The sequence below is a fragment of the Nuphar pumila genome, chromosome 10 (assembly GCF_984573655.1).
Source record: "Nuphar pumila chromosome 10, dmNupPumi1.hap1.1, whole genome shotgun sequence".
Taxonomy (NCBI): Eukaryota; Viridiplantae; Streptophyta; class Magnoliopsida; order Nymphaeales; family Nymphaeaceae; genus Nuphar; species Nuphar pumila.
In genome coordinates this window covers 75,513,246-75,537,363 of record NC_143258.1, presented here as the reverse complement: position 1 = coordinate 75,537,363, position 24,118 = coordinate 75,513,246, and the positions used below count along the sequence as shown (strand labels likewise).

Below are 24,118 nucleotides of genomic sequence, written 5' to 3'. Positions count from 1 at the left end.
TCGATTAAAGTTTATTTATTTACGAGATCCACAGACGAAACGTGTCTGTTACATGTAATAATAAAGAATTAAACAATAAAAGAATGTCAAGTTACGACAATTAATTATACAATTACAACAAATAGCTATCGTGATAAAAAATAATGCCCAGGGTTTATTACTAGGCACTTGACGAATCAGATGAAATATCATACACTTGTCTCTCTGTTTTTATTGGTGGACCCTTTATCATGGGTGGCCTCTGGGTTACGTCCATCTTACTTAAAAAGCTGGTCATCATCTCTACAACTGAGTTCAATTGTATCTCTATATTGCTAACTTCTGTCATTAATTTCTTATTCTCCCTCTCCATAAGATCGAACCTTGCGGCAAAGACAATGTGCTCTTTTGTAGCAATTGTTCGCTCCTCATCACGCTTTGTTACTGAGGGAATCGTTGTTGTAACAGAAGAGAGACAATGTTTTGGTTGTAGAGGCTGGGCTGCAACATAAGAGGGGGCAGTTGGGATGCATGGGTTCCCAATTTTATCAATCGACAAATTTCGGCGCATTGGTTCCCAATAGCTTTCAAAATAGAAGGGATCAAATTGTCGTCCGTTAGAATCATACGATACGGCAGAGACACCACCTAAGTTCCAAATGAATAATTCGTCCTTGTAGCGTTCGCGCCAATTCACGTTCCTGCACCCACCACTATTCATCTTCCTTATCACTTCCAAAGGCATATTTGGGATGGACTGCCCTAAGCCAGATTGTAGGAGAACTCGACTACCATGCTGCAACTCAGCTTCATAATTGCAAAACAGCCACAAATCGCGGTCAGACAATCTAGCAGCCTCTGCAACAACGCCTTGGTCATCGACCTCCCCATCTGCATAAGGTCTCCACAAAACCTGTACATTGGTAATTCTTTTTAATAACGAGTGACAAATATATTACAATTTACTTAAGCATGATATAGCGACAATGATATGTACTACGGAAGACATTCCTGCAACGATAATTACTTAAGAATGCTAAACATTACAACGATTTATAATACTTAATGATAAGTAAACAATTTTAGAACGTTTACCTCATTCAGTTGCAGCCCATCTAAAATGGACTTAGCATTATGCACTATGACGCCATGTCTAGCCCAGCGACTGATCGTTGGAAAACCACAACTCGCAGAAGCATCACGTGGACGCAATGTGATAATATGTTCTCACGCCCAAGCCTAACAAAAATAATATTATTAGTAACACTACAACCTTTAATGAAATTAGTCTACAACTACTAACTATGCAATCAACAAATACCTAAACAAATGGCAAAAATCCCCCAACTGTTTTCGTACCATTACTCGCACGGTAGAGTTGACTGTACAAGTGTGCGAGCATAGCGGCACCCCAGGCATAGTTGTCGACTTCGTCTAAATCCGCCAGGTACTGCAGCCACATGGAACTTATTCTCGAACCAGAACAATTGGAAAATAATGTAAGACCAAAAAAATAAAGAAGGAAGTCGCACAACTCTTGGTTAGCTGTTTCAGATGCACAAGTAGCGGAGCGACCTTCTCATATATTACGGAAAAATGAAACTTTCATTGATGTGGACTTCATTCCACCATAAATACATTGACTTCATTCGTTCATCGACATTCTTAAAAGGGTCGTGCATTCTTCCCTTGCGTTATAGTTTGAATGTCGTAATAGGACAACACTGTCATCACACTTAAGGCCAGTGATCCTCGCCACATCTTCTAGAGTCATGGTAATCTCAAAAGAATCAAACTGGAATGTGTTAGTCTTATCATTCCACTTATTTACCAGGTGGGTCATGGTATTCCAGCAAGTTTCAAAATATTGTTGGTCCAAAAGGGCACCGAAGTGCATATTTCGTAATCAGTCCTTCTGATATGCACTCAGCTGACCATACCATGACAGAACTACAGGTCATTGACACCGGCCTCCGAGCTTTTCACCTGGTGCTCTACTTCTCCTGTGACCTCCCTGTAACATAAAATAACATATTATTCATACCAATTGTCAATTAGTTCCATTTGTACTTATAAATACTATTCTACTAACCACTATAAATAATATTGGTTGCACACAGACTATCACAGTAATCGCTATACATATTAATACCTAACACAATAATCGTTGTACCAAAATCGCTAAACATATTATTAAATCTTCAAAGACAGGACAGATTTATTTACCTTGGTCACTTTTTTCTCCTGTTCTCCCTCCAACCTAGGCCTTTCTGGTGGGTCCACTGCCTCCAACTGCCTTTCCCTTTCCTTCACTACCGGCTCCACCATCACCTTCCTTTCTCTGTCTTTTTTCTTGTCCTCCTTCTCCTTCCTTTTCTCGAGCTCCTTCTCCTTCCTTTCTCTCTCCTTCCTTTCCTCGTCCTCCTTCTCCTTCCTTATTCTCTCATTCATTTTCTTGTGCTCCTTCTTCATCCTTTCTCTCTCCTTCCTTTCATCGTCCTTCATCTCCTTCCTTTCTCTCTCCTTCCTTTCATCGTCCTTCATCTCCTTCCTTTCTCTCTACTTTCGCTCCTCCTCCCTCTTCTTCTTTTCTCTCTGCTTTCTCTCCTCCTCCTTCTCCTTCCTTTCTCTCGTCTTTCTCGCCTCCTCCTTCTCCTTCCTTTCTCTCGTCTTTCTCGCCTCCTCCTTCTCCTTCCTTTCTCTCTCATTCCTTTCATCATCCTCCTTCTCCTTCCTTTCTCTCTTCTTTTGCGCCTTCTCCTTCCTTTCTCTCTCCTTTTTCGCCTCCTCCTTCCTTTCTCTCTCCTTTTTCTCGTCCTTCTCCTTCTGTCTCCTTTCTTTCTCTTTCAGATATTGTTTCCTTCTTTCCAGCACTTCCTCCTCCTGCTTCTTCATTTCTCTTTCATTTTCTTCCTCCTCCTCCTTCTCCTTCCGCTGCCTTTCTTCCTCCTCCTCCTTCTCCTTCCGCTACCTTTCTTCCTCCTCCTCCTTTCGCAGCCTTTCTTCCTCCTGCTTCTTTCTTTCTCTTTCCTTTTTTTCCTCCTCCTCCTCCTTTCGCCGCCTTTCTTCCTCCTGCCGCCTTTTTCCCTCTTGCTTCTTCTTTTCTCTTTCCTTTTCTTCCTCCTCCTCCTTCTCCTTCCGTCGCCTTTCTTCCTCCTCCTCATTTTCCTTCCGTCGTCTTTCTTCCTCTTCCAAGTCTTGTTTCCTTCTTTCCTGCACTTCTCCCTCCTGCTTCTTTATTTCTCTTTCCTTTTGTTCCTCCTCCTCCTTCTCCTTTCGTTGCCTTGCCTTCTTCTCCTCATCCTCCTTCTCCTGCCTTTGCATTTCCTTACCTTCCTCAAACTTCTTATCCCTCTTTTGCCTTAACTTTTCTTCCTCATCCTGAGTCTTATTTCGTTCTTCCTCCTCCTTATTCATTTGCCTTTGCCTCTCCTCCGCCTACTGACTCCATCATTTTCTTGTTAAAATACCTTTGTCAATATCATCATTCTTTTTTTGCCTTTCCCTCTACTCTGCCATCTTCCTCCGTCTTCTCTTTTCATTCTCATCTGTATTTCTTTGTTTTGCCTTCTCTTCGTCATCCTTCTTCTACATCTTTCGTTCTTCAGCATTCTTCCTTTGGTCCGCAGCCTCGATATCTGAGGGATAATCCTCTGCATAATACAATTCCAAGGCTTTCTCTCTGTCTTCATCGTTCTCAATCTTAAGTATATTTTGGTACCTCTCAAGAACCTTAGATAGATGAGACTGGCGGATCACTTCTCTAATACACAAACCATAGAACGACGGAGCATCTCTTCTCTGATGAGACGCAAACATTGTTAACCTGCTCAACACATTAAACGATCATCATGATTACAAATCATCGCAATATTTGGGTTCATAAGTACACATCTTTGTAAGATTTCTCAAACTTACAAGTCGTTGTATAAGAAAAAACTTACAGATTGAATAACGAAACCTTACACGAAACTCACCGAAACGATAGGATTTTGGATATTCCAACTATAGAGTAAGCAACAGTAACAACTAATACGCAACAAAAGGTGACAACGATGCTGCGACTGCGCGTAAGACGAAAATGGATGCTCTGAAACAAAGGAAAGGATGCTCTGTTGTACACAGATGAAAGCAAAGTATGCTCCGATAGAGTTTTTTGCTTAGAGCGAGAATGGATTGTTTTGAACTAATTAAAAAGATACAACATACAGCTTGCTGCATACGCAAACTATGCGAAACGTTTTGGCGCGATAACGATGGAGGGCATTTTTTTATCCTTTTCACGAACCGCCGATTCAGTTTTCTAGATAAAGGGCATTTATGTTCGTTCGAGAAAGAGGAAGACAATGACGGTAAATGGTACTTAAGTCTTTGCGACGGCACCACATTACGATGCAATAGGTGGCGCTCTTTGAGAACACCCGAACATGAGATGGAGTACCCGCCCTGCTTGCGGGGGGAACATATATCGCCCGTAAAGATATAGATGCTCACGTTTGAAACAGAAATTGCCATAAAATCCAATACCACCACTGCTGGTGATCCCTGTTTAGGAGGCATCTCGACACCCGCACCCCATGCCAAGTCCTCCTCCTCCCCCACAGGCCGGAACACCTGTTGTTGCTGCTAATCTGATGGAGGTTGATGGATCGACCCTAACCCGCTCTCCCCATCACCCCCTTCTTCCCTCTACCTCTACCTCTACCTCTACCTCTAGCCACCAGCCAGCATCCCCATCGATGAGGCTACCCAAATGGGTGTCCCATCCGGGCTTACTGACGTCTCGCCCCCTTCCTCTTTTCTTCGCTATTTTGCCAGCCAAGCCCTGACCACTGACGATGGTGCGGTCGGCAGGCCACCACTGAACAGGGCATGCCGACAGAGGCAATGGACCCTACTCTAGCGTCTCCACCCTCCACAATTTTCCATGTCCAGTGGAGGTTCTCCTTGCCACTCGACGTTAGACCGCCAGCCAGTGGATCCGGCTAGCCGAACCCCGCACCACCGAAGGGTGCTGAGTGGCCGACGCACCCCTTGCCTGAGAAGGCTATACCAGTGTGCACAGCAGAGGAGTAGAGGGAGCCTCCATTGTCGAATTCAACACCATCGCGGAGCTTCCCACTGACAGAGAATGTCCCATCAGAGGGATCCATGATGTTGATCGATCGTCAACCGGGTCCCTCTGGCTGGCACCCCCTAGCTGCCGAAGGTACAACCAGTGCGTGTGAACAAGGCGGTGGCGGTAGAGGCCAACCATCGCTCATGCAACCCGCAATAAGAAACCCTAGCGTGGTTTCTTGATACGGGTTGGGCAGCCCGTGAGTCGACTGTTCAAACCAGTTCGTGTAACCTATTTGGCTTAGGAGCTGGCTCCCAACTCCAAAAATCGGAACTTGGTGTTTTGGGTTTGGATTCTGGCCGGTTTTCACTGGTTCCAACCCACGTTACATTGGTTTTGGGTACTATGGGTCCGGTACAAGGGGGGGTCCTACCCTTAGATTGGGCCCAATCCCTTGATTTTGGTCTAAACTTTCTTTCCAATCAGTTTCGCTTTGAGTCTCACTCTAAAATATCCAACTCAAATCCAGTTCTCTTACTCATATAAGTCCTTGAACCCTATTTTTAACTCTTACCCATCCCAAATCTTGTCAAATCCTATTCAACTTGACCTAACCTATTCATTTTTACCTTAGACTTACCATAACCCACATGGATCCTATGAAGATTAACTTGGATATGGTTGATTCTATTTGGGTCCCAGTGCATCTTAAGATGGATCCTCCTAGGTTGATTGATGTTCTACACAAATACACATTTAGTTACATGTTACACCAACCATTGAATGATCGGCTTATCAAATTGCACTTTTGGACATTCTTCCAATCAAACTACACAAACGCTAGCGGATCTGTGTCTTATAGAGGTTTCAATGATCCATTATTTCTTACAGTTAGAGCATAACTTAAAGAAGCGTAAGCGGGATCAAGACTTGAGGGCAAGCCTTCTCCAACTCGGCATATCCAGGTTCATTTCTTTTAGTAGATCATTTGAGATTCATTTTATTTTAGTTTGAATATTTTATTATTTGGGTCATTGTAATGAATATTAAATCTTAGTAATTGATTCATATTTTTTTTAGCAGTTTAGCATGTTTAAAATTTGCCTCTTTAGTGTTTGTCATGTATGGTAATTTGAGGGTACTGAGATTAGAATTTTTTTCCTATAAAATATAGGAAAGATCTAGGATTAGAGGATGGTTGAGAGTTGATATGAGAATTTCACTTAATTTTCTTGTTTAAATTTTCAGTTATTTTAATTTTTTATTATTTCCTACAATTTTTTTATGTATTTTTCTAGTTTTCTCGATTTTCATGCATAAAAGTAACATTGCTTAGTTTTTCTTGTAAATCAAGAGAGCTTCTTGAAATATCACATAGTCACAAATATCAGCACTTTTTGAAAATCTTGTGATTTATGGTGCGATTTTCAAACACCGATACAATGCCAAAAAAATCCAATGTTTTAAAAAATGTCACCGATTTTGAAAAATATTGTTCTTTTATCGCAATATTGTTGCATGACTAAAGTGATACTTATATTTTTATCTTTTAAATTTTAATTTTTACATATTTTTAAAAATTTTAGGATATTTTCTTGAGGAAATGTTTTTTTAATTTATCATGAGATTTTCTTTTGTTGAGATTTTTGTCATGAAGTCTGATCGCTAGCTTTTGACAAGACCCATAAGTATAAATGTGAGGATGGGTTACCCTCTCAATGGAATTTATAAGTAGAGATAGAGGCTTGTAAACAAGCCTAATGAACCAATCATAAGGTATTTATGCTCAGCTCATTCTTGTGGCAAGCCAATCTGAGTTCCAGCTCATGGCAAACCTGAGTTAAATGAAATGAGCTAGAGTTGGCTCGTTAACTAAAAAATGCATTTCTTAAATTTAAAAATAAAATAATAGAATCTTAAACCTAGTGAGCTAAGCTGAAACTGGCTCGTTTTACCAAATAAATATATTGTTTCAAAGATTTGAACTCTAAACTTATTCTTGCAGCCAAACACTTCAAACATCTACGCTCTACCATATAAAATATATGTAAAATAGGTTGCTTATTAGTTTTTGTTTTTTTGAAAGGACAGCTGGGGTTAGGCTGACCCCTACTAGTTATACAACAATACCATGGGATTTGAACTTGCAACGTCCCAACACAAGGAGACATGCACTAGCTGCTCCTACCAAACAAGAGGAGCCCCGTTGGTCTACTTGAGCCGAGTCATGGGAAACTCATACCATTTCCCAGCCCTAGATAGGGAATACAGAATATCTTGTCAAATACAGCATGAAATAAATCCATTCACTAAGTTTTTTATAAGGAAGACCCACAAATAGGGATGCAAATGATATGTGTTTGGATCAGGTATCTAACTGAACCTAGTTAGATTGAGAAACGTTGTTAGATAGCAGAAATGAAATACCAATTAGGGCTGCAAACAGATCGGATATCCGATCCAAGTCCGACATATTTTTTCCAGATACGAATACTTTAAATAAAATCTGAATGTGGATTCGGATCTGTTCAATCGGATCGCTTTTGGATTCGGGTCGAGTTCAGATCAGCATTTAAAGTCAGATCTGGAGTTGATACGAATCAAATTAAATCCTACCCGAGTGCATTTTTTACATGTAAATAGCATGTTTTGTTCTATTTTTTCCCTATCTAGAATTACCGTATGTATTTCGGATCTACTGTTTGCATTTCAGATCTGGCAGGATCCGGCCAGAATCTGACTTGTTTGCAACCCTAATGCCAATTCCCCAGTCAAGAATGATAATGACATGTGATTTGTTTAAATCCAATAACCTTTTCATCAAACAATCTGATGACCAGGATGGGGATAAAATGTTCGGACTTGCACTTAAGAAAACGAGACTACAGAGTTTGCTAAATGCATAGTCACAAATCTCACGATCACGATTTTCTTGGTAAAGGAAAATCTTGTGATAAATTAAAAAAAAAACTGTTTTTAGCAAAATGTTGGCATATTTAAATTTTATAAATATATCAAAAAATATAAAACGTAAAAAATATTAAATGAGATTAGAAACGCAATATTTTCAAAAATAGATGATATTTTGAAAAAAAAATATTTGTTGGGATTGTGTCAGTATTTTGAAAATATTGTGATAAAAATCACTAGATTTAAAAAAAAATACAGTGATATTTGTGATTATGGTACTTGATAAAATTACCACTGTGATTCGCATGATTTCTTGGTAAGGACAAATTTGAACCATGGAAAGAGAAATGAGGTAAAAGTGGTACTAATTAATAACTATGAGCGTGGCCCCCATTTAAAAACTTCAAACTAGTCCATCCAAAGTTGGGAAATTCAATAAATAGGATTAGAAAATTTAGACCTTTGTGGCTTTTGACATCTCACTTCTTGAGTTTTTAAAGTTTATACATATGAATCCCATATTGTCAATCCACAGTTGGCACCTTGTGCACTCGGGACCAATTTATTAAGACTTATTGACTCAATGCAGAAGATTTTTGTGGTAGAAACTTTTGAAAAATGGCACATCTTGGATTTTTGTGCACTGATATGGATCTGTCAAAGAACATGTAATTTCTGTCCTATCTGCCTAACCCCAGCAATAAAGTTTTGTGTTGGGGTCCAGGTCTTTCTGTTTCTTGTCTGGTTTGGTTGATGGAACGTTTGTTTGAATGCTGGACAGGATGGACGGGTCTTTTAAGCTGAGACTTTTGCATTTTCTTTTTATTGCTGGAAACTCTTGGCACGGCACCTGTTTGACGAAATGCCTGCGACCAGAAAAAAAGCAAGGAAGGTGTGTTCATTTAAACTTGTCAATGTGCAAGGGTGGACAATGGATAATAGTCATCGGGGGTTTACAGATGAAAGCTATAATAATGATCTGAACATATTTGAACTTGTATTTTTTTTTCATTTAGAGAGAGAGAGAACGGGCACGTTTCTACATTGAATTCACATCCTATACATATACATTTAGGTTCTATTTGGGAACCAGGGTTGGAGGGATTTGCAAGGAGCATGAGGAAATACAAAAACTAGATTTCAAGAAAAATAAATCTTAAAAGAGTTGTGGATGATTCTCTCTTTTGTTTGAAAGAATAAGAAATTCTTGGATTCAGGCTTTCAACTCCTCTGATTCCTCACCATGTTTGATTGTAGATGGATGTAGTTTGTAAATAGAGGTGAGTAATGAGTCCAATAGTTCAGCTCACCCTGTCATGAGTGGGTTTATAAATTAGGTTAAAGTTTGACCCGAATCAAGCCAAAAAAGGACTGGGCTGCAGCTCGGCTTGATTTGACAAGGCCAGGTGGGGTTGTCCACACTTAGTTGTTAGCCTTTTAACTACACTGTTATTGTAATTAATAATGAGGTAAAATATAAGATTTACTGAGGTAAATGGGGCAAAAATTTTGAACCATCAAAAAATTTAACCTAGGAATTGTAAATACCTTTTCTTTATTAAAAGAGTTAAAATTTGAAATTTTTGATATTTAGAGTTAGCTGACGTTTACGCTTTCTTCCACTTTCCTCTCCCAACCACGCTCCAAATCCGTTTGGACCTGCCACTTCATTGTAACCATCTCTTACAACTAGGGGTGTCAATCGGGTCGGGTTGGTGGGTTGGGTCAGCAGGTTGGCGGGTCAGCATACCTCAACATGAACCCAACCCGTTTATTAAACGGGTCGGCTGTAGCAAACATAAACCCGACCCATTTATTAAACAGGTAACCCGACACGGTTAACCCATTTAATAAACGGGTTAGCGGGTCGGGTAAACGGGTTGGTGGGTCGAGTACAAGTAAACGGGTAAATGGGTAAACGGGTTGGCGGTCAGGTCAGGGTCGGGTAAACGGGTTGGCGGGTCAGGTTCGTGTAAACGGGTTGACCCGCCCGCCTAACCCGTTTATTAAACAGGTCAGCCGGGTTGGCATACCCCTAACACGAACCCAACCCGATTAATAAACTGGTTAGGCGGGTTGACCCGTTTACAACACGAACCCGTTTAAGCCAAACCCGAACCCGGCTAAGAAGCGGGTTGGCGGGTCGTGTCAGATTTTGCCACCCCTACTTACACCCTCCCAACTCCTTTGAGATGCTTTTTCCATACAAAGCTTTAGTGTCCAGCTGGAATGGAATCCGGGTCATCAAAGGGCTAATGTGAGTGAGCTCTTGAGATGACCCGTTTGAAACAAATAAAACCTTTCCACAAATCGAGAAAATTGGGTAAAAATCTGATTCAATTCATTTTTTGTTAATACCCTATACTCCACCCAAACAAAACGCTATCATCGAGTCCAAATATCTGACTATCGAACAAATATGTAAAAGTAACAATTTCGAAAATGTGAAAACGTTTTTTTATATAAGAAAAATCCTTGTGGAAGCGAAAGAAAAGCCCCTTATGACCACACTTGTGCCCCAGCAGGGTTTGATCCAAGGTCTTCAGCTCCACCTTCACAACCACCTCGCTGGCTACTCCACGGTGATAGTAAAGGTGATAAGTACATAAAGGACAGCTTTTTCATTTTACTGGAAGTACAACTCAAAAACCATGCTTTGTGCAAAATCATCCTTTTTATTGCTTTTTTAAATTCATCTCTTCATAATGGACAAAAAAGTCATTTCACAATGCTAAAAACTCCTCTGACGGGAGCTAACCCGGACGGTGGATTTGGCATGCTCGCGTGAAAAACAAGGATGATTTGGGAATTAGCAATAAAAAACAGGATTTAATTTGGGTTCAGCCTATTTAGTAGGGTCTCTTTTGTAAAAAGCACAATAAATAATGATGCACGCGAAAATGGAGGTGCGGGGAATCGAACCCCGTGCCTCTCGCATGCGAAGCGAGCGCTCTACCATATGAGCTACACCCCCCAGCAGTTACGAAAGCTATTCTACTTATTTTACTTAAATCTATTATACCGCAATCACACTAGATCCCGGACCTAGTATAGGTGTTGTAATATAAGGTTTGATCGGTACGTGGACCTGTCCCAGGTCCTACTGGTTCTAGTTAAGGATGAAAGATGGGCTGGCATGACCAGGCCTGGATTTTGTTATCCCACACAGACCTGGATCTGATCCTGCCTAAGTTCCCTTCCTCAAAGCCAAATCCAGGTCTGGACAAGCTTGGATCTGGGCCAGTTCTGACCCATTCACACCTTTAGGTAGGGATGCAAATGGGTCAGATCCAGGATGGACCTTTTGCAATTTTTGGCTGTTCCGGATCCAACTCTCCTAGCCATTCTGGATCCGACTCATTTGCATCCCTACCCTTAGGATGGATCCATGTTGAGCTTAGCCAATTATAACGGGTATCTTGCATTGGAGGCTGTAGTCTGTAGGGGAAGACATTGATCAAGGCTTTATCTAGGTTTGGTTTTGACGTGAACTACTCTTTATGAGCTCAGTTCTCATCTTACGTTTTCACACAAAAAAAAAATTGGGCTCAACTTAAACTGTTCCAGTCTATAGAAATATTCTTCAAACCAACTCTTTGTAAACTTTTCACACCTTCTCACATTCTTCTCAAATGAGCATGACACGCCGATAAAACTTGCCGACCATGGAACTTCTGTCAGTTTCCAGCAAGACATTTTTGCTCAACATTTCTCTGTTATTACCTTTTTTTTGCTCTAGCTCTAGGGTTGCATCGGATTTGATCTCTAAATCTATGTCATCTGATTAATGAAATGGTGGTGGCAAGTTTAGCCTAAATACCCTAATCAGAATGCTACAGTTTTTTTTTTTAGATTTTTACTCGGAGAAACCGCTCCAAGCGTAGAGACCTAGCTGCTCTGGCTCAGCCTGCCGCACATACGGTCTCTGTCCATGTCAGTGTAAAACTCCAAGGGCTTACCCCTCGACCCCAGGGAGTCGCCAAGCTTCAGCTTACACAGGGTGTGGGGGCGATGCCCATGGGATTTGAACCTAGACTGCCCGTCAAACCGTCTAGGCCCCTTCCCACTACGCGAAACCCCTTGGGTCTAGAATGCTGCATTTGCTAAGAGGATTTCAACAAGTGAAGAGATGAGATCGTGTTTAAAGATTGCATTGTAGGGTGTGAAATCCAAGTAGCTGGATAATGCAACCATGAGGCCAACTTATTGTTTGGAATGAAAGATGGTTGTGGTTCGGCTAATCCAAGGGAGGTTGTAGCAGCTAAATAAAGGCTCAGCTTCACCATAGAAAGTGATGATGCAGTAACCCAAAGCAATTTTTTATTGTTGACATGGGTGATCATCAATCTCCATTGCAGCATACGAATTCAGCAAAAAGATAAACATGCAGCCAAAGGGGGGAACAAATGGCAACGGTACTTTGGGTGTTTTGCACAGAAAGGTAAAAAGGTAAAAAAAATTCAGCACATAAGGATTTCCGTCATCTAGTGTGAGTCAGGCGGCTGTTTGAAAAAAAAAAACATTTCTTAACCCAGGCGGGTAAATGTAAATTCTGAAACATTAGGCATGTTTTTGTGAATATGTTAAAAGTTAGGTGACTTTTTGTAAATTATTCCTTTCCTGTTTTTTTTTGAGGAAATCATCCTGATGATGTTACCAGTTCATGGATGTTGTCATCCATCCATCCAAGAAAGTTGAAAGTTGAAGCTTGTCTGATTCAAAGGGTGTATTTGTGCCAGGCTGAAGGAAGACAAGGTTGTTTTGGCCATTTTCCAGTGATTGGTCCACAACGGTTAGACTCTTGACAAAACTAGCCGTTGATAAACAGAGTAAACTTGGAAAATCCAACCTACATTTCCTCCTTGCCTCTTTTTACACTCCCTAACGACTTTTCAAGCTATTACTTTCCCCTCAAAACCCTCCAACCAATTCTGCCCCCTCTCCTCCTGTTATTCCTTCCAAATCCACCCTGTAAAAGTTTTCTTTTTCCCTTTCTCTTCCTTTTTATACATGCCTTAGATTTTACCGCCCTTTTTCACCCCCAAAATTTCCACACATTTTACCCTGTTCTTCACCATGGGAAACTGTTGCTCCCATGGAGACCAGACCCAGGATCCTCCAAAGCCTGACCAGAATACTGGCAATGGCCATGCCGAAGGGAATACTGGCAACAGCCATGCCACTGCTGCTACAGTACCACCTGGTCCAGCCAACCCGCCTCAGAGCACAACTAGACCAGCCCCAAAACCGGCACCGATGGGCCCTGTCCTCGGTCGGCCCATGGAAGATGTCCGTGCCACCTATAATTTTGGAAAGGAACTTGGCCGAGGCCAATTTGGAGTGACCCATTTGTGCACCCACAAAGTTACTGGTGAGCGATTCGCCTGCAAGACGATTGCGAAGCGGAAACTCATCAATAAGGAGGATGTTGAGGATGTTCGCCGGGAAGTTCAGATTATGCACCATCTTGCGGGGCAGCCTAATATTGTTGAACTGAAGGGTGAATATGAAGATAAGCATTCCGTTCACTTGGTGATGGAACTATGTGCTGGCGGGGAGCTCTTTGATCGAATCATCGCGAAGGGACACTACACAGAGAGGGCTGCAGCAGCCCTCCTCCGCACCATCGTGCAGATTGTTCATACTTGCCATTCCATGGGGGTTGTTCATCGCGACCTCAAACCTGAGAACTTCTTGCTGCTCAGCAAGGATGAGAATGCACCACTCAAGGCTACCGATTTCGGGCTCTCCGTCTTCTTCAAGCAAGGTATTCAATCCTTTTCCAAGAAAAGAAATGAAGAAAAGAACCAATTCCATGTTCCTCAAGAACTCTGATTTTTGAACAGGAGAAGTGCTTAGAGACATTGTTGGCAGTGCATACTACATTGCACCGGAAGTCTTGAAGAGACGATATGGACCTGAGGTTGACATTTGGAGCATTGGAGTAATGTTGTATATACTTCTCAGTGGAGTACCTCCCTTTTGGGCTGGTAATTTTCTTCCTACACAATTCAACATGTATGTAGAACAGCATGTATCACAAACTTATGGTAAAATGTTTGTATACATATCAAAATAAACTTTCCTGCAGCAAAATTAATCTAAAAACCTGGACTGTACAGAATATATAAATTTATTTATTTTATTTGCCTATATATGCATATAAATACGTTCAGGCTTGCACAACATGAAGTAGAACCAAACTTCAACGAAACATATTAATAATCCAACTGTTTGCTTTCCTATGTTTGTCAATGTAAACTTGAAGAACACATAAGAAAGCATATTAAAGATGAATTATACTGTAATTCATTAGCATTATATTTATGTACATATAGATGTTATGTGCGTCCATAATCTCATACAGCAGATAAATGCATCTGCATGTGTGTGTGTGTGCATCTTTGTGCATGTTCCTTGTCAGTGTGATTAGAAGACAACCACATTCAGAAAATATATAATTTTGTGCATGGCAATACAGAATCAGAACATGGAATTTTCAACGCAATTTTACGAGGGCATATCGACTTCACGAGTGATCCATGGCCATCAATATCACCTGGTGCAAAAGATCTAGTCAGAAAGATGTTAAATTCTGACCCAAAGCAGAGGCTCACAGCATTCCAAGTTCTCAGTAAGTATGCCAGCAGTTCAGAATGTTCTTGCCTAAGGACTCAATAAACCTTTCTAATAATCCAGAGTATTTAAGAGCAAATATAAATTGTTCAGCAATTGATTCTTCATGCATTTACAGATCATCCATGGATAAAAGAGGACGGTGAAGCACCTGACACACCACTCGACAATGCAGTGTTCAACAGACTCAAGCAATTCAGAGCAATGAACAAGTTCAAGAAAGTTGCTCTTAGGGTAAAAATTCTCATCCCCCCCCCCCCCCCCCATAGATTCACTAACTTGTAGGAATTAATCTTTCCCAAAACTAGTCTCTTGAAATTCATGCATCATTATTCTTTGTATGCTGTCTATGCATAAATGCCAGATCTTCCCAAGAGATTGCATTGCAATTCCATACCATTTCAAAAAAATTGAATTGCAGTCTACCTCGAGCATTGCAAAATGAAACAGAAATAGGTTAACCTGTTCTGCATAGGATAGTGATCGAGACAGTTGCTAACGAAGTGAACTCTCAGGTTCTTTTGTCACAGCATTAATTATTTAAAAAAAAATAGTTCTAGATTCTTGCTAGAAAATTTGAGTTCTTAGGATGCTGATTTCTTGCATTAATTTGTCAAAATAGTACATGGCTTACAGTGAATTTTCACTGAAACTTGCAAACTTCTTTTATTGCTTCCATGTAAAATTGCAAATAAAGTTGTTTTATTCTGATGAATGGCTGGCTAACATTTTGGGTTTAGGTGATAGCTGGTTGTTTATCAGAAGAAGAGATCAAGGGATTGAAGGAGATGTTCAAGAGCATGGATACTGATAACAGTGGCACTATCACTCTGGAAGAATTGAAACAGGGGTTAGCCAAACAAGGAACAAAGCTTTCAGAAGTAGAAGTTAAACAGTTGTTGGAAGCTGTAAGTCATATACACAATCGTCAAACTTTACCAAGCACATTTCCTTTCATCCCTGAGCATGTGGGTCTGTCATGCTTGTCCTGTGCTTCTGCATGTGAATTGAAGCCTGCCCAAGCCACTTCATGCATGTTTGAAGGGGAGAGCCACTTGGGGCCAAATAGTTAAAAATAATAAGCATGTTATTATGGTCCAACCTCTTGATGAGGCAGTTAAAATGATTACAGGCAGATGCTGATGGCAACGGAACAATTGATTATGATGAATTCATCACAGCCACAATGCACATGAACAGAATGGACAGGGAAGATCATCTATATACTGCATTCCAGTACTTCGATAAAGACAACAGTGGGTATGTATGCAATGAACACCAGAGTTATTATAGTTAACAGAACTCAGATAAGCTCATCCTGGATCTTTCTCCCTTGTCAGATACATCACCACAGAAGAGTTGGAGCAAGCTCTAAAAGAATATGGGATGCATGATGGGAGGGACCTTAAGGACATTATAGCAGAAGTTGATGCTGATAATGTAAGCCAAAACACCCAAATACTTTATTTTGTTCCCTTTTTTCTGAACAGAAGACATCACTTATATCCAATTTTAGATGACAAAAGGAAACCAAAATTCAAAAGAAGTGGGAAGAGATGCACACACACACACACACACACACACACACACACACACACAAAAAAGAAACTTTGATCACCATCTCTTCCAGTAGACACGTGTAAGAACAGAATTTATAATACAGTTTAATATGAACAGGACGGAAGGATCAACTATGATGAATTTGCAGCCATGATGAGGAAAGGAAACCCAGAAGCAGTCCCAAAGAAGCGCCGCGAGTTCGTCTGAATGCCATGAGGAACACAAGAGAATAATTCACAATTCATGGAGATGCTGGCAGTGTACAGAAGACTGATCCCAGATGGTGTTGTGTATGGAGGGGTGATCAAAGGTGCTGCCTGCGAAGAAATTTATCATCATTCTGGTCTTGCTTCCTGTAAATCATGCATACAGCTTTTCATGGGAGACCAAGTGTGTGGAAGGGGGAAATTAGTAAAGCAGAAGAAAAGAGAGATTTAAGAGGAAGATTTGTAATTCTAAGGCTTGTAGGTGCTTTGATATTTATTTCACGAAGATTTATCTTCACCTCTTTTCCTTTCTAGATAAACCAACCTATATTCAAGCTATACCATTTAACAAAATAGATGCCTGCTAAGATATCATGCTATTACACAATACGCATTGAACAGAATTTCACAGAACTTAATGCCTGATTTTTCTAAGAAAAACCCACCCCAATATGAGCCCACCCAAATACACTCTTTTACAGTATGACACTTGGTGGTTATTGACCATGATGACGGCAACGAAGCAAAAGCAAAAATTATCATACTTGGCATGTTTACAAACTCGTGAACCCTGTGAAACGTTCCCCAGGGAATGGGTGAAAAAATGTAACTCCCACACACCTGTGTGAATCTGAGTAATCAAAAACCATGACAAACAACCAAATTGGCTGGAACCCCTACCTAATGGTGTGCAACTGAGCAGCTTTTGAACTAATGTTTGCCTTGAAAGAGCATTATTCAAGTATTTGCATTTATTAAATGAGACGAACTGCAATTTTTAAAAGAGTTTGGTAAGATTTAAATAGTTAGTTCATACACGTACCACACATGTTTTGTAATAAATTTTTGCAAAAAATGTACTCCATCGTGGCTGTAGTGAATTGCTGCCTATGGAGTGTCATGGATTCATATGGATGCACACACAAGCACACACACACACACAAATATTCATTGGTTATGAACTCTTAACAATCTTAACCAAGACAAACTCAAGCAGAACTCAGACAGCCAGAGTTCAGCTTGGTAAAGCCCTACACCTACCTCAACAGATTCCCCTAAACCAATTACCATTACAAAAGTATAATCTCTAAATACAGTTAGAAAAACATCACATCAAATTGACATTCCGATATCCAAGTCTCCTCCCTGTGTAGTTTTTGTGAAATATCCAAACCAAGCTCCATAACCATCCTCTGCTCCAAACCACAGGAATCACCACATGCATCTTCAAGCAGCCACATTCTATACAAATCTAAACATCAACAAATGGAAAATAGGAAGATTTCTCATAAACCAACTTAATCAAGAAGACATTACTTCCCAGAGAACAAACTTATAAACCTTCCACATAGATATTCTACAACATGCATGCAATTTAACAGATAAACATCAGACATGAAGAACAAACTTCCGTGACTCATAAACACAGATACTCTTACATCTATTTTTGATATCAATGTTTACCAATCTGATTGAGGATGCACTTGTTGAGACTAATTTCAAGGGGAAACCCTATCGAAGCATCTATGATGAGTTTTAAGCCTGCCCACTTCTCCATATAATCATGTGTTTGGGCATTAAGAAAAAACTTCACTGTTACAAGCAGAATTGCAAGAGGGATACTCTTACATTATCGTTGATGTTCATCTCAATATTACATAAATGAAAAATGTGTTGCATAATAATACCACACTGTAGAACGATTTATGCAATTAGGACAGAGGCCGTTATACTGCAACAAGTACTTGATTAGTAATAGAATGCAAGACATTACGTACAAGAAAATACTGTTAAAATAGCTCAGATTGATTATTTCATTACTTGAATTTGTAATTAAATCTTTAGCAGAATAATACAAAAAAGAAGTCCACAAACATGGACTGCAATCAACAACTTAGATCCAAGTTGTGTACATAGCAAGAAAACTGTAAAGTTGTTTGTTCATATCATATAACAGAGGTTTAGAGTAACAGAAAGAAAATTTATGTGAAGAGAATTCCATATCCCCAAAACCAGACAACACAGCCCATGATCCGCTTACAGGACTTTCAAGATTGTTGCACTTTTGATCATAACGGGCATCCTTTCTGTTAATTTTTGTCTTAGATCCATGTTTCTAAAATACCTGTACATTTGTGCCAATGGAGCGAGCAGAATAATTTGCAAGGTTATCATTAGCTGTGACACCAGGTGGATTGGGCTCTCCATAACCTTGTGAATTGATATTTCGGGCACTCCCGTGAGCCACCAGATTTTAATGTGGGACAACCAATGTCACCAAATCCAGGAGGGGCAACGGCAACCTCTCAAGGACCTTCCATGGGAATTATCAAGTTGCTTCCCCGTGAATGATTTGATGGGGTCTCAGGTCACTCTCCCCATGTGCAAAATGACACCTGTCACCAAATCGGCATCCCTCTGGAGTGTTGAACCGGTTGCATAGTTTTCTTTTATAGCCATTCGGATCTCCAAATGATCCTGTGGGCTTCTTCAGTGTGGCATAAGCAGCAGGAGAAAGCAAAGAAACAACAGGGGATAAGCCCAAAGCACCAAGACCACCAGGCACATAATGCAGAAAGTGGCAAGATTCTCCAAATGGGCAACCTGAAGTACTGCCTTAGAGAAAAAATTAATCAAAATAATGAACAAGCAACCAATGACCCAAATAAATGTGAGTGAATTAAAGATTCACCTATTAGTTATTTATTCATCAGGTTGGTTCATTTTTGGCACATAAATAATGAGATTCATAGTTGTAACAACGACCCAGATAAAACCAATAAAAAAGTAAGTTGTATTGTTTTCCTTTGGTTTCCATCAAATATTCCTTTAAAACTCCTTTCCACTATAAAAGCATTACCTGACCACTCACAGTCACAGCAAATTTTCACTTCAAGTCACTGAGTTGATCTGAGAGTGAAACTGCTGGCTTCACAGATGTGCTACACCTGAAAGACAAAATACTGGTCTGGTTCGAGCACTTCAAAGCTTGGATACCTTTTCTTCTGGCCCATTTTTTTTCATCACATCCAACAGTGCAATCTATCGTTTGTTTTTATTAGAGACAGAGAACATGGTGATGGAGAAAACCTGAAGAAATTCATGCATGGCTTTGGCTTGCCTCCAGAAGAGCTACTATGCTGACTTGTTTCCCTGACATCTGCAAGATGCCAAAAGCATTAAAAAAACATTGACCTTCAAACAAGAGTGACTTACTTGCAACAAGGTCCAAGAATAAAGTATAAATTAGTCATAAGTATAAAGCACAGTCACCAGTATAGCTCTTGACAATATGTCGGTAAGGATTTTCTCAGAAGTATTTTTTTCAAAAAGTGGGTTTTCTCTGAAAAATCATGGGAGTATTGAAAGTTGCAGAAAATGTAAACAATAATGAAAAAGATAAGAAATAATAGGATTTAGTAGGATTTTTGTTATGAAAATATAAAGAAATAGTTAGAAAAGTTTATAAAATAACAAATATAAACTTAAATATATATACAATAAGAATTATCATGACAATATTGTGATCTATATGTTATGGAAATATTTTGAAACTATCATGATATTTTCACTTTTTCAGCTGTAAAAAGTTTAATATCACATTATTCTTGAAATATAAATGATATTGGTGACTATGGTATAAAGTAGTTTTGGGACAAGCTACGGCTAAGTATCAAACAACTTGCAAAATAAATTTAAAAATAATATTAATAATAACAAACAAGAAAGACAGAAATATAAGTGTTAGAACTTGTACCACTGTACTAAAAACATCTCTTTTGTTAAAAGACTGTTTTTTCAAACATGGACAATGATCTGTGCATGTTGGCAATCCACCATCTGTTTCAACAATAGGTGATGGATGCATATCTTGGTGGAAATAATGATCCACGGCTACAGGTTATGCTAGAAGTATAAATCTAGCACATGCACCATCTATCTCAAAGGACCAAGGACATTTAATTAGCATGCAATACGTTACACCAAGTACACAGAAAGCAGCATCTAACAGATCATTCCCCCTTAAAGCTGGTCACTACTTTATAGTTTTGGTGCCGCCAAAATTATCAGGGTACTAATTTTCTTCCATTTTATTTTATCCAATCAAATTCCCTGTGATACCAAACCCACATCCTTCAATTGTTAGTTTCTTTCACAAGTTGAATATGTGTCAGTGCAGAGGTAGAATTCACACAGGCCCTCAATTATCTTATTCAGAAGGATTTATAATAGAAAAGAATGAATATGCTTCTAATCATCAGTCATCTGATATAGGCATAATCTTTGCCAATTTTTGAACCATAACTACCTTACCAACTACGAAAAATCAAGTTAAAAAATAAATGACCATCTCAACACCTTCAAGATCCATGTCAAATGGAAATTTTACCTATCTTTACTTCTTCAACCAGCAGAGTGCTTACTATAGTGATCTACACTAACAGACATTTACTTCTGTCAACGGTCATTCTAGAAACGTAAAGTTATTAGAATTTGTCAAGAAATAGGAAGATATGAACAAACTATGAAAATATGACCGTTCATAATACATTGAAATTGGATGTCTAAACTCTGACAAAATCACTTCCCTTACATCAGTCACAATTAGATTTTCATGTGGCAGTGTTTTCATGTTATTTATGTTTATGTTTAGCAAAGCCTAGATAACAATAAATATGAACAGTCCGAAAATCAGGGGGGTGGTTTATTATTCTACGGTCGTTTTTTTCTGTCAAGATCCCTCTACCCCTCTTCTGCATTCCTCTCCACCATTTCCTCGACCACATCATCAATTATGTCTCAACATCTTACCCATTTTCCTTTATCCTCAACGCATGAAGGCAAAAATCAATCAACAATGCAAAACAATATTTGTTTCATAACACAGTACCAACAAAAAAAACTAACAGGGTCTGGAAATCCAGTAAAACAATATTGACCTCCACAGCACGGTGCTAACAAGAGAAACCTAATCAAAGTCAATACCAAACTCAAAAACTCAAATTAGAACCAGTAGCGATTTTCACGTGTCGAATTCCAGATCAAGCACAACTAAATCGATATCACCAAAATTTATATAAAAAAAAGAGAGGAAAGAACTCCACAACACGGTTCACCCACCGCAACTCCGGGCAACAAAAAAACTAGGTCGAATTCGAGCTCGAATCAAACAATCAACGACACAACCAAAATCCGTCAGAAAAAACTAGAATTAAAAAAGAGGATGGGATCCACTACCGTTCTCAACGTGCCGATTCGCTCCCCACCAGCCATTATCGGGACGGGCTCTCTTCGAGATGGGCTCCATCCACCGGAATCCCTCGCGGCCAGATCGAAAATTTCCGCCGTTCTGATCGATGAATTCACGATGAAGACCTATGAAGGAGGAGAAATTATGGTTTCTGAGATCGCGATTGCGATCGACGAAGAGGGAAGCTTTAGAATTCGCTTGGCGATATTAGGTTTGCATTCGCAGGCAGAAGAGAGAGAGAGAGAGAGAGTGCAAATGGGTCGGTTACGGGCCGGATTATACTAAATCTGACATCCAAATCAAAGCCGCAAAGATCGCCGATTTTTTGTAAAATACCGGAAATTTAACGTAAGACTTTAGTGTTGTTGTGTCATTTGAATCTTTTTTTAATATTTCTATTATGCAGTTAATATATAATTTTTCCGGCCTTTTGTATTTTATTATTATTATAAGTTTTTAAAAGTTTCTAGCAACCATGTTTGTGAAAGGCTGAAATGTTTATCTTATATAGCAGTTAAAGAAAGGTCCAATGTTTCTTAAAAAAATGTTAAATCTCTTAAAAAAAGAAAAAGAAAGGTCCAATCTTCAAACCCTTGCATGGAGGGAGGATAAGGTTTAATGTGATTCAAACACTTATAGTATGCAGCAGGTGCAATTACACTGCACCTGATCCTCCCTTCCCTTACATCGTGTTTATTTATAGTTTACTTTTGTGGCTTTATAATTAAAGTTTTTTTATTATTTTTTTATATAACAAGGATCAACCACCACTTTTGGACATCACATTTATGAATTGAGAGGTGCAATATTGATTGTGGTCCTACTTCAATGTTTGTGATGTAAATCTCAATGGGAACTCTCATTCCCACTGAAGATGGTTTCTCATAAGCCAAGGCTTTGCAACAAGAGATGCACAATCCCAAAATGGAACTCGGGACAACCTCAACTGCAAACACCTTAAGCCAACTCATCTAGCGAGTTATATTGAGCTCTTTTAGGGCATGTTTGTAAGCAAGAAAAACTCTCATAGGAAAAAAAAAGTTTTGCCTATAAAAAGTTTTGATATGAAAAGTTTTTCAAAAAAAAAGTTTTTGCTTGTTTGTTTAGCATGAAATGGGATTAAAAACGAAAGAGAAAAAATTTTGCTTGTTTGTTTGTGCATGGAAACATTTTCTCATACTACACAAAAAAACTAGTTATTCGACAATTAGGACTCAATAACAACAACTAAACAAAATAGTTGGTCGACCCAAACTTGAGTTGTATACAGGCGAGCGTAAACATGATATCGACCGTGAATGGGAACAGTCAGGATAGATTGCACAGTTAATTCCTCACCAAACTAAAATGCACATCGAATGATAGCTCATGGGACAACATGGACATTGTTCTTAATATTAAAACCCCATCTCTTTAATATGAAAATTTATATGCCTCGTCATATTCATATCGAATCTGTGTATATTTGGTTGAAGAAGGCCGCATCATCATATTTTGACTCTTCAATTCTAAGTGCTAAATGTCAAAATGATGTCACACGAACATACGGTCAAGCAAATCCATGTACAAAGCTCTGTGTTTTACAACCCCCCAACCGACCTCATCAATCTTCTTCCTTATGGCAATTTTTGTAAAACAAACACAAAAAGCATACCTGTATTCGCCATCGAGCGCGTGCACCTTAACCAGTCGATGCCCACGATGAGACAATGCCTAAAGTCGACGGTAAGCAGGACCCTGAACCCATGGTGATGAATTAGGCAAGGCTGAGGCTGAATGGCAATGTCTCACATCATATGTTGCCCAGCCTCCTCTTTATATGGTGGGGTAGAGAGAGGGGATACAGTGAATGTGGACATCCACATTCACGTAACTTCCTCTTTCAATGCCATAACAACCCTCCACTACGCAGCCGACTACTCCACCATGTTTTTAATGTCATACCGGGTTACCCGAAGGGTTGGACCTAATCCACATATCCAACATTCTCCCACTTGACCCATTGACACTAAAAAAGCACTAAATCGAGGTTTATACCGTTATCTCGATTTAATTCTTTAAGTGGGTTTACATGCTACCATTTATCACATTGATGAATCAAATGAGTCATGGAGATGAACACTCCTTTATCACTACAACAAAGCAGTAGATTAGCGACGACCACATTCCGTCGCTAATCCGTCGCTAACATGGGTAGCGACGGATTAGCGACAACGAAGCGACAGTATGCTTACGTCGCGAATATTTCGACGCTAACTGGCGACGGAATTATTCCGTCGCCCAGTCCGTCGCTAATTGCGACGGACTAACGAGCGCTAGATTCCGTCGCCAATCCCCCGGTACTAAACGGCGACCACGGCTTGACGACGGATTTACTTCCGTCGCTATGCCGTCGCTAGATTAATATGAATAGCGACGGATGGTTCCGTCGTAAACACGAAAAAAAATTAAAAAAATTTTATTTGAAAATTAAATACCGAGAACTGTACAATTTATATTTCCTGTACAATTTATATT

General features: G+C 39.6%; 2 protein-coding genes and 1 non-coding gene across 6 annotated transcripts; 1 reads left to right on the top strand and 2 right to left on the bottom strand.

The window, feature by feature from the left end:
• Positions 1–10,849: 10,849 nt before the first annotated feature.
• TRNAA-CGC (transfer RNA alanine (anticodon CGC)) lies at positions 10,850–10,922 on the bottom strand. Its single transcript has one exon. It is a non-coding gene; the product is annotated as a tRNA-Ala (tRNA).
• Positions 10,923–12,669: 1,747 nt separating this feature from the next.
• LOC149826856 (calcium-dependent protein kinase 2-like) lies at positions 12,670–16,433 on the top strand. The gene is made up of 8 exons (XM_090020144.1): positions 12,670–13,715; positions 13,795–13,938; positions 14,430–14,582; positions 14,703–14,818; positions 15,325–15,492; positions 15,717–15,844; positions 15,925–16,024; positions 16,262–16,433. Exons 1-8 carry the CDS (start codon positions 13,025–13,027, stop codon positions 16,349–16,351), a joined length of 1,590 nt encoding a protein of 529 aa, XP_089876270.1. The 5' UTR covers positions 12,670–13,024; the 3' UTR covers positions 16,352–16,433.
• An 864-nt stretch (positions 16,434–17,297) lies between these two features.
• On the bottom strand, positions 17,298–23,349 carry LOC149826855 (zinc finger CCCH domain-containing protein 31-like). 4 transcript variants are annotated; one of them, XM_090020148.1, is made up of 4 exons: positions 23,256–23,349; positions 21,589–21,726; positions 19,441–19,510; positions 17,298–17,602 (listed from the first exon to the last, which is right to left on the bottom strand). In XM_090020148.1, exons 1-4 carry the CDS (start codon positions 23,266–23,268, stop codon positions 17,593–17,595), a joined length of 231 nt encoding a protein of 76 aa, XP_089876274.1. In that variant the 5' UTR covers positions 23,269–23,349; the 3' UTR covers positions 17,298–17,592. The 4 variants fall into 4 exon arrangements, with proteins under 4 accessions (XP_089876274.1, XP_089876273.1, XP_089876272.1 ...); XM_090020147.1 differs by having other exon boundaries at positions 17,298–17,592; XM_090020146.1 differs by lacking the exon at positions 17,298–17,602 and adding an exon at positions 18,166–18,966.
• Between the last annotated feature and the right edge of the window lie 769 nt (positions 23,350–24,118).